The sequence below is a fragment of the Leptonychotes weddellii genome, chromosome 2, assembly GCF_054177405.1.
Source record: "Leptonychotes weddellii isolate Sample4059 chromosome 2, ASM5417740v2, whole genome shotgun sequence".
Classification (NCBI taxonomy): Eukaryota; Metazoa; Chordata; class Mammalia; order Carnivora; family Phocidae; genus Leptonychotes; species Leptonychotes weddellii.
In genome coordinates, this window is record NC_138370.1 from 121,516,328 (window position 1) to 121,527,602 (window position 11,275).

An 11,275-nucleotide genomic window follows, 5' to 3' on the forward strand; every position below is an offset into this window, starting at 1 on the left:
CCCGCCCCCATTCATACGCTGAAGTCCTAACCCTCAGTACCTCACAGTGTGACCTTATTTGGAAATAGGATCATTGCATATGTAAGTAGTTAAGATGAGGTCATTAGAGTGGGCCCTAATCCATTCTGATTAAAGTCCTTATAAAAGGGGAGAGTTTGTCTGAGACATACACAGACAGGGAGCGCGCCATGTGAGCACGAAGATGGCCATCTCTGTAAAGCCAAGGAGAGAGGGCTGGGACAGATTCTCCCTCCCAGCCCTCAGAGGGGATCTCAACTCTGCTGACACCATGATCTCCGACTCCCAGCCCCAGATCTGTGAGACAATACATTTCCGCTGTTACGTTGCTCAGTCTGTGGTACTTTGTTATGGCAGTCCTAGCACACTCAGATCTCTCTGCTCGCGGGGAGAATCCGAAGTAAAGCAATGGGTGCATCTTATTTTGGTTGATGTCACCATCCTGAGAGAGGCAGAGAGAAAGAGGAAACCAAGGAACACCTTTGCTAAAGCATCCTCTCCGGGAAGTCCTTCCTGACTCACTCCCATGCCTCCCTCAGGCGGACCTCACTGTGCGGTGGCACCCACCGTCCTGTCATGTTGCTGTCACAGCTACAGAGACACATTTGCACATGTTTGTTTGCATGTCTCCCACTTCCAGAACAAATGCTCTCCTGCAGCAGTTACTCAGTGAATGTTTGGTGAAGGTGAGAACCGGTGTTGTGCTGGAGATTGCTATCCTCCTCCCCGACTTTAAAAAACACAGCTTCTGATAGCTAAGCGATTGGATGCCCAGTTGGGGGCTACCACTCCCAGTCACCTCACAGCTTTGTCTGACTACCCTCTTGCCACGGGATGTGATCAAAATGGATGTGTTCTTCCAGTAATACTCCTAACACAGGAATGGACGTGGGCTCCCCTGGCCTTTGTCCCTTACCGCTGGCTGGGGAATGACAACAGTTACAGTAGTCACCTTGGACCAGAGATGGGAGCCTCATATTGAGGCACTTTAGGCCATCCAGGCCACCTGCCTCTGGATTTTTCTGTGAGAGAAAATGAACTTCTTTTTTAAGGCACTGCGGTTTGGGCCTCTCTGTTTCAGAGGCTTAGCTTCTATCCTAATAATATAACTCCTTACTCTGATTTCACAAGAAAAAGAGGGTCTTCAGGGTCCCTGACATGGGGGTGTGGCCCCTCAACCTTGAAAAGGGCACATGCGGGGTCCAGACTCTCATGCTACCCTCCCTCGAGGCAGCAGGCTTGGTCTGTCTTCTGCACAGTTTGCATAGGCATATGGCTCCCTATATCTCCTCAAGGGAACAAAATAGGATCTTCACACCCTTCCTGTCTATCTAAAAAGAACAATCACGATCCACTGACCAAGACAGACAGTAGGAGAATGAGTCCTCTTCAGAGTTAACCAGCGAGAGGATATCTGCAAGCGCTGGTGGAAACTGATAATTCCAAGTGGCATCAGGCCCCAAATAGCTCAGTGCCTGCACCACAAGACACGGGCCTGGAAGTCTGCTTGTTCTTCTTGGAAAGCGCAGGCCAGCCCACCCCAGCTCCTGGTAGATCCATCCATCCAGGCGAAGGGGTGAGGTGCGGGGACTTTTGACATGAAAGATGGCAATGTGTATCTCCTCTGAAGGGACACCTTTCACATCTAAAAAGAATCAAGTTCACAAAAATATTCTCACTTAGGGCAGACAGGAAAGGTGAGAATTCTGGCAAAATGCTACAGAAAGGACATAAAATGGGGTTAGAGGTGTAGGAAGGACAGGAAGCCCTGCTCCATTAGCAATGGGAAGGGGACCCAAGAGTAAAGGGGAGGGGACTGGATCCTCGGATCTGGGCCACCAAGAGTTACTAGAAACAGGTGGCCTCAGAAAAACTGGCGGGCGCATGAGTCAGGCGGGTTAGGAAGTCAGGCCTGGTGGGAAAGGGCAGGTGAAGGGTAGTGTCCCAGGGAAGGGGAGTCCTCCCTCTATTTTTGGAGGGTGCTTTCCCAAGATAAGGGAAAAATGTGATCACCGACGAGTCTCTCTCCCTAAGCAGCACTGACTTGGTCTTGGCAGCCAGAATTTAAGCCCAGTGAAGGCTGAAACTGTAAAAACACAAAAGGAGTAATTGAAGTAGCCTCACACTGAACTTTTAACAGAGCCCCCCGGTCAAAGAAGAGCGAGGGCTGGAAATGACCAGGAGTGATGCAACTGAGAGTGCCTTGCTTGAGGCTCAGTGCTTTTAAAGCTCTGTCTCGTGTGGATGCAGTTGCCCAACATCACAGCTAAGAGTTTGCCCTTTCATCTTCGGAGAGATACAATCCGCAACCTGACAGAATTTTGGCAGAAGCAATTAGCTCATGAATTAGTTATCAAATATCTCAGGCAGCCAACGTCTTAGGAGTGCTGATCTGCATTCTTCCCCAAGGAACTTCAGGACAAAAGGGTAGGCCATCTGCTCCATTTGCATTAGGGATTTTAGCCAATCTCTCCATCCTTCCCCACACCCTGCCACCAAACCCTCACAACGCTTCCCCCTCCGTCATCACCCTCGCCATCACCGTGGTCTGCCTTCCTCACCTTCTCTGCCAGACTACCCTCCACCTTTCAAAGCTCACCTCCCCACAGATCTCCCTCTCATTCACCCTGCTCATTCACTGGTCTTGCTGCCTCTGGAATGGAATGTGCCAGGCTGATCCCACCTCAGGATGGTAAACTCCCGGATCCCTCTGTCTGGAATGCCCTTTCCATATAACGGTCAGCATGGCTGCCTCCCTCACTCTCCTCAGACGTCTTGTCAAATGTTATCTTATAGCAGGGAGTCCTTCCCTTACCCCCTTGCTCCCTGTACCCTGGAATGCTCTTATTTCTCCCCTAAAATACTCATAACCATTGATATATGATATATCTGCTTGCTTGTTTGCTTGTGGTCTGACTCCCTATATTAGAGAGCGAGTAGAATCCCGGTAAGTACGTCCCCTGTTTTGTTATTCCCCTGGTTGAATGAATGATCCATAACTTGAAATCCAAAGGAAGAAAGTGATGATCTAAATCTGCAAACCATCGCCACCTCTATGATGTATGGAACAAAGACAACTCTACCTTTAAATTGCTATTCAGCAAGTGCCTCACATCCATTCAGCTGCCAAGTTCTACAGGTTCTCCCCCTGAAATCCCTCCCTCCCTCCCACTCTTCCACCAACTGTTGTTGATTGAATACAGTTTACTGGGTGCCAGGCATGATCTTTTACATGGTTCTCATCTTCCTATTCCCACTACCACCCCTCTAGAGGAAGCCTCACTACATACTATTGGGCCAAACGTGAGACTTCTGACCCACTGTCCCTGCCTCTTCTCTCCTTTTTTGGTCCATCTCTTAGACACTAGATGAATGTCACTTTCCTTCCATGCTCAAAATTCTGCAGTGACTCTCTATCGCCTATTGAATTACATAAGGCTTACTTATCCCAGCTTTGAAGACCCTGCATAAAATCTCAGGCTACCCATGAGCGCCATCTACTCCTATTTTCAGAATATATGCTTTAGCTAAACTAGCCCACTCATTATTTTTTGAATGTGCCCACATGCTATTCCCATCTCTGAAAATAATACCATTTCTCTCTGTTCAAACTCTACCTTCTAAAGGCACTTTTTTTTTTTTAAGATTTTATTTGTCAGAGAGAGAGAGAGTGAGTGAGTGAGTGAGAGCACAAGCAGGGGGAGCGGCAGACAGAGGGAGAAGCAGGCTCCCCGCTGAGCAGGGAGCCCAATGCGGGTTTCGATCCCAGGACCCTGGGATCATAACCTGAGCCGAAGGCAGATGCTTAATAGACTGAGCCACCCAGGCGCCCTCTAAGGGCACTTTTAAATGCCATCTCTGTGCACCTTCCTACCCAATGCAGCCTCTCCCATTTTTGAACTTCTATGACACCAGGTTTATATAGTTCTTAAAATACCTGCCATATTCTTCCCTTATGTATGGTTATATGCAAAGGTTCCTTATCTCATCCAATAAAGCACACTGGAAGGTGAGGATGGGATTTCCTTTATCTTTTTTGCCCCCTCAGCAGCAGCTCAACTAGAATCTTGCCCAATACACATGCTCACTTGCTATTTCCTGAATTACATTTTTAAACACAGTGCATCATACTGTGCCAGGTGCTCAGACTTTAGAAGAACGGGGTGCAGTGTTTGCCCTACAGGAATTGACAATCTGGTTATGGAGACAAGACTGCTTACATAAAATTGCAATTGTTCAACTTTAAGCAAGGAATTATTGAGCATCTACTGTGTGCCAAATATGATGCAAGGTAGTATATAATGGTTAAAATTAGTAATGTAAAAATAAATACTAACCAAGGCAGATTCTAGGTGTGAGTGGCTTACCCCAACACTTACTAAATTCCAACTTTGGTTTGATGAAGCAAGAAATGACAGGCTTACCTGGTGAGGTGGCATGTTCCAGGTGGCCCAGCTCAGGTTGTCTAGTGATGATATAGATCAATTCTGTAGGCTTACTCTCCTGGTCAGTGGCAGAGAGCTGCAGAGTGGTGATTTTCTCCACTGAGTTCTCATCCAAGACCAGCCCTTTGTTGGTGGTGATGACTGGTGGGGAATTGTCTTCTGAAAATATCAGAAACAGTGATTTGAAAGGGGATCCTTTCAACCTCCTTTCTTCAATTCTGGGCCTGGTGCCCAGGAGTAAAATCAGAATAATCCTTAGGCCTGTCCCTCAGAGAGTGCCCCAAGGAGCCAGAGTTTCACACAACAGAGGGCATAGGATTCCAGATTCCCATGTAGCTCGGTAAAGGAAAGACTCCAGCCTCAAGGCAAGCACGGTGTACGCTATATAACCTCAGACCTGCTGGAATATTTTTAGAAGCCCAAAGTCCCCTTACCCAAAACACTGATAGAAAATGACTGGCCAATCAGCGTGTTGCCTTCTCCATCGACCACATCGAATTTAAAAGCAAACCTCCCGCCAGATTCTCCTTTCCCGTGTCTGTATTCTACTTGGCCTGTAAAAAAGGACAAGATAATCAAGATTTGCTCTTAGTGCTTTCTGCCCTTATTTCTCAAGTGGGAAGTGGGGATCTGATTGGTATTCACACCAATGAATCAATTAACACCTTCCTCACTTTGACATTGCTTTAGCCATTTTAATCTAAAGTTTTCAATTCCTCCCTTCCCCTCCCACTACTGGCTTCCTCATAATCAAAAACACTCTCATAATAAAACCATCCCAAGTAGCACTGCCTATGGTTTGTGAAAGACTCGAAGGAAGTCTCATGAGTAAGCACATGGGAAATGTGCAGTGACGGCTCCCACATCATTGGCCATATACCCACGTCATGGGGCCAGAGACGTGGAGCTGTGGCCCATATTCTCCCAGAGCTCGTCACTCCCATTTCTCAGTGCAGCTTTAAGTCATTTTTGAAACAGCACTGAGTATAACCAACCAACAAATTAACAGATAAACTCTACATATTAGTCAAAAGGATCCAAAGGGAGAAGTGCAAACTCTTCCATTTTCGTTCAGCCACAGTTATCACTTCCAGGTACCTCGCAATGTAAATATAACCAAACATCTGGGGAAAGGCACCCGGTCTCATTTTTACAAGAGACACTGAGGCAAGGAATAATTAAGGAATTACCATCCCTTTGTCTATTCCACCCCCTTCAGTAAAGTAGAGAGAGTCCAGGGAGAATTCACCTGCTACCCATGTTGAGTGTTAGTGCATGGACAAGACCCTTATTTCTACTCCTCAGGGCCATATTTCCACCTCTAAATGGAATTGCACATCCTCCCATGACTTTGGATTACTTTTCCCCCCACTATGTAACTCCCCCCCCTTTTTTTAACCCCTAAAAGAACTATACAGTAACTACGTAGCATTTAACATTTATGCTTTTACATTACATCAGCACTTCCTGGAGGAGGGATGAGCTATGTAATCTCCCCCAGGCAGCTCCGATTTATGCCCTTCCATTTTGCTTAGTTCATTAACTTGTGCTCTTGGGGGAGCTGAAAAGAGATATAAATTGTTCACCTAAGGCAGGCATAATTTTCACCTTAATCCATCCCAATTCACTTCTTTTTCCTTGTCTCTCTCACACACACTTTTTAGCATCATAGCAAGTCAAAATGATTCTTTTTCTCCATAATAGCCCCACATTTCATCAATGCTATGTCAAAGCATGAACACATTTTAGCCAAGGATAGTTTTTTTAAAAACAAAAAATTGAGGAGACAAGAAAGAATAAATGAAACTGTAACTCAGCTCTTATTCAGAACAAAGAGTGCAGTTTACTGCCATAAGCTACCAGGCATTTAACTCCCATTTACTACTGTGGGTGGATTCTGTCGAAGTCTGGGCAGGCGCAGGACAGCTAGCTGACCTTGGCTAATGTCAGCCTGAGTGAAACTCCGGATGGGGCCTTTCACAGAGATTTGCTCCGGGTTGCCGTGCTTTGCCATCTGCAGGCGCCCCGCGCCAGGATCTTCCTTCATGATGTACATCACCTGACGGTCATCCGAATCAGTATCTGTCACTCTCAAATGCTGTTCTGTGATGCGTGCTACAGACCCTGGAAGAGAGTGGGAGGGAGGAGGTCATTGCCCATCATTGCCTTTGAATAGGATGTCAAGGGATTTCAGGAGACTAGAGACTAAATGATCACACACTGCCTGGGTTTAAGTGAATACCAGGTGCTTGCCCTTCTCGGTTTCCAGCTGCATAAATTTTAATTTCCCTAAGTGAAACAATTCCAACCTCCCAATTTGTTAATCCTCCCTTGGGTTTAGACCTGAGCCCTTTTCTCTGCTGATCCATTTTCACTCTCCCTGCTCCATGCTCACTCTACTCCTGTGACCTATCAGTTACCCCCTCCCTAGATCAATGTAATAATTCCTAGATCTTTGGTGAAGCCTTCTTGGACCTAACTTATTTACTGTCTTGAGGTTCACTAAATCATAAGCAACAGCTTTACCTAAACTTATAAACATACCTTGTTGCCATCTCAAACCAAAGAGTTAAAATCAATGTTTACAGGATTATAAAACAGGGGGCTCTGAGTGCTAGGCCCTGTAAGGCTCTGCAGGTTGTTGGGGATGGAGGCGAGACACTAGCAATTGGCAAACACCTCTTTTCGGGGCCTTGCCCCTTGCTTTCCTGTCCAGCTCATATTAAGAACAGTAAATTCTGGTAAAGTAGATGCTAGTCATTCATGTGTAATACATCCTAGTGTTTGGCTGGGCCCTGTGTGTTCTTGCTGAGTAATGCCAACAATGCAAGGCCTAACTATTCTTTCCCCAGGCCATTTTCACCAAGCAGCCCAGAGGGATGGAGGTGATAATCTTCCTCTGGGACAAAGATCAGGCTTGCTTATTGTTACTATAACAGGGGAAGTTCCCCCAGGCTCAGCGTTCCTCCTCTGTAATGCATCTCATTGCGTGTGAAGGCATCTGTCTGGGCCTTCTGCATCACCCACACCAGACTTGGAGTGCAAAGGGAAACGATACAAACTTGCTGATGGCAATGCTGCCCCTCGTGCTGTGAGGAACAAAGCATTTGGTCTCTGACCCAGGAGTCTCATGTCTTCTATCAGCACCCATGAAACACTAAGAGGCTAACTTTCTGCTTATAAATAGGGGAAAGTTAAATCTCAGATCTAATAATGGGGACTTTTGGGAATCTCCAAATTTTCAAATACCAGTATGCCATATAGTTTTCACTACAAGATACATGTGAAACTAAGAGTAGATAAACAAAGAGGACTCCAGTGGGATGCAGATGTTCTGGGGGGAAAAGGCCCACTCCCTAATTAAGTAACTTCCTACTGCAAACCGACTTCAAGACTGACACACGTCACAGGTTCTTCAGGTGCTGCTTACATACGGGCAAACTTGCGAATGTTACACCCTAGGATTACCATATCTAGTGAATCTCAATTATTTTTGTCCCCCCGCCCACTTTTTTTGTTTTTTTAAATAAACACCTGGAAAATTCTGTTGGATTTCTTTTGCTGTTGTTGTTTCCTGCAGAGTTGGCTGGGCAATGGCCATGTTCTAAGAAACCCATCCCTATGAGTAGCTGGATAAATTAAGGTTTTGAGGACCCTGGAAGTACGACAAACTCTTCTCAATCTCTTCCCAAAATCACAGACAGGCATCTGGTCCAAAGAATTTAAGAGATTTACATTAGTCACTCACAACTCTTAGTATCCTTAAAAGAATAGCTCTCCCCACCTCCGGTCTCTCTGAGTTCTGAACGCCTACTTCCATACCGTCCCACAGAGCTAACATGTGCACTGACAAAGAAGAAATAAGGACAGAGGACCACAGACACTCTCTTCCATTCCTGTGGTACCTGCTGAGAGCTGGAGGCCTCGGTTTACAGCCAAGTTGGGGGCGCTACTTGTAGGCAGCTCTATGTATATCTCCATCCTCCCCGTGTCCATGTGCAGGCCATCCGTGAGGGAGAACTGGAACTCATCCACTGCTACCCCGGGTCCACCAGGCATGTACCCGACCAGCCCGGCCAGGACATCCTGGTAGGTGAAGGAGGAGCCTTGAGTTAAAACCCTCCCATTCTCCAGGGGCTCAGAAGCAGTTTGCCTCCAGAGCAGATGGCCTGAGGAAGAAAGTAAAGAAAAACAAAGAAACAATATAGAATATATATGGCACCAAAATATTGCCTGATTTTGTCAACTAGCATGAGCCTGGGTAAAATGTCCAGCACTTCAGAGGCTCTTGGTGACACACACACATAAATGACCAACAACTCAGAATTTTCTGTGGAACCACAGGGTGCTGCCCTGGGCCTCACCTACAAATAAAGAAGATAAAATCCAACTTTTCCTGTTCAAAAATCTCTTAAGGAGACACAGTGAATGTGATAATACAGTGGCTTAGAAATCAAATCTCCCTCCATGAATTTGAACTCACTGTATTATCTAAACCTTATTTTCCCCTTTGCAAAGTGAAAATAGCACTCTTCTGCTGCCTTCCTTCTAGGGCATCTGGGATGGGAGAAGGGATTGTGTTTTAAATTCCTTATAAATTCAGAAAGACACTAGACATCTTTGGGTTGAGGCAAATTTTTCTGTTTTTAAGGGTCGTGTGTATCATGATGGGACAGTTAAAATGTTTCATTAAAGAAAGTGAAAGTGAAGGAAGATAAAATGCAATGACCAACAGACTCTTCTATTAACCTTCTATCAACACAACTTCATCTTTAAAAGACCAAGGGTGTTATGATACACTAAGATACCATCTGGGAGATGAAAGTTCCAGAGCTTTGGCTAATACCAGAGGGATGGCGCTTAGAAAAGAAGTAGGTAAAAGATTCCCATGGTGGTTTTTACCTCTGGTTTAATCAGGAAAAGTGCTTTCTTTGCAAAAGGATCAAGTTCATAAAGACATCTAGCACACTTCTAACCTGAAGTGAACAGCTTTGCAATTAATAACAAGGCTGCCGCACTGTTCCTTGCATGAGATGCGATGGCCCAGGACTATCAAGCAATCCTACTCTGAGAACAGGACTCTAAACCAAATGTTTTGCCTGAGGTTATACAGGAGAGCAAGAAAACAGCTGAAATTGAATTTCAGAGACACCAATTACCTAGGATTCAGGCTTTTTAGAGCAACTGGTGTCCACTGTGACCCCAAAGAATATTGGCTAGCTGTGAATCTGATTATACTTTGATGCAAAGAATGGGCTATGCACAGGCAAAGTAGAGGAATAATCAACAGAAACCTATGTGTTTATTTTAAAAACCTATCGGGCACCTCAGTTAAGAAGCTTGCTGCCATAGCAGTTGGGTCCTACCGTGGTCAGGCTTTTTTGTCAATACAAAAACCAGCTCATTATCTGGAGTGTCCAGGTCTTGCAGGCTCAGAGAAGAATTGCTTATCACCACTCCCGAGCTTAGCTGCACACCAAGGGGCCGCAAGGTCATCCTGGGAGGTTCATCGTTCTTCCTCTGATTAAAGCATAAAATATCAGGTCTCACACAGATATTGGTTTAAGAAGAAAGAAAATGCACCTTAGTCAACGAAAGTAACATTGTCACACCAACTTTCACTATTGAAATAGTACTGAATGTGTCACCATCTTTAATTCCCAATCAAAATGGTTCATTTGAAAGAAGAGCAAGTCACACAAGCAAAATATCTCCTTGGAAAGAAACTGACATTTTACAGAAATCTTCAAGATATTTTCCATGGGTACAATGATCATGTTTTTCAGACCAAAAATCTGGACATGGGGTTAGACAAGTACGAGTATATTTTGAGGATAAAAGAGCAAATTGCTTGAAATCAAAAGTGTCTTAGAAAACCCCAAGAGTATCATAGTACTGTAGGAGGGCACCATATTTAAGGGTGTGGGTTTCTAAAGCTGTCTCCCTCATCCCGCGCCAGGCCCCCTCTACCACTTCTGAAGGATGCTGATGGTCTTATCCCAGGGCAGAGGGTATTCCATTCTGAGTTTTATCTTTTACCTCTCTCTCTCCCTGGGTTGGTAGAGCAAGCTATCTAGTTGCTCAAATGAGAATAAATACAGCATCAAGGAACACGTTTCTTTGATGTTACAATTTAACAAATAGATGCATTAAAAATACAAGAAAAGGCAAGTATGCATCTAGAACTACATACAATAATTTCAGGGAAAAATAGCCATATGTTAGTTTTCAGCTAAATATGAGACTGACAGGGTTTCTCTGTCTGACCCTCACAAACTGTTTTCACACAGAATGAACACATTCTACCCTGACAGATTTCCAAGTCAGACCATCCCCAAATGCCAGCCTTAATTCTACAAGTTTCCTAAGGGTCAGGGTTATATTTTTAAATTGACCTCAAAAACTGAAGATCAAATGCAATCTTCTTTGCTTTTGAGCTCATAGAAAGCTAGCTAATGGTGGGATATTGTTGTCAAAGGCCCACTTTTCCAACTTCAAAGTCTTTACCTCAATGGTGATATTGATGCTGTGGATTTCTGAACGACTGTTTCCATCACTTACATAAAAACTAAAAATGTCATGGGTTGGCTCAATGCTTTCATGAACACTCTGAAAGTAGTAAATGTAGTTTTCCAGGACATCTTGAATAGGGAATGATGCCTCTAGGTCGCTGGCAGTTCCAGGGCCAAAACGATCACCTGTGCCAACATCAAGAGAGAACTTTTATCTTGGGAGGGATGGGCTGACTGGGTGATAGACACTGGGGAGGGTATGTGCTCTGGTAAGCGCTGTGAATTGTGCAAGACTGTTGA

At 45.0% G+C, this 11,275-nt stretch overlaps 1 protein-coding gene across 1 annotated transcript in view; it reads right to left on the reverse strand.

Moving 5' to 3' along the window:
• Positions 1 to 11,275, reverse strand: part of FRAS1 (Fraser extracellular matrix complex subunit 1) — a 394,684-nt gene that overhangs the window by 69,410 nt on the left and 313,999 nt on the right. The window contains exons 40-45 of the mRNA XM_081813142.1: positions 10,971 to 11,183; positions 9,830 to 9,983; positions 8,369 to 8,632; positions 6,399 to 6,587; positions 4,898 to 5,017; positions 4,443 to 4,622 (exon numbers count right to left, since the gene is read on the reverse strand). Of these exons, the coding sequence (XP_081669268.1) occupies positions 4,443 to 4,622; positions 4,898 to 5,017; positions 6,399 to 6,587; positions 8,369 to 8,632; positions 9,830 to 9,983; positions 10,971 to 11,183 (1,120 nt within the window). The remainder of the gene's footprint in view (positions 1 to 4,442; positions 4,623 to 4,897; positions 5,018 to 6,398; positions 6,588 to 8,368; positions 8,633 to 9,829; positions 9,984 to 10,970; positions 11,184 to 11,275) is intronic.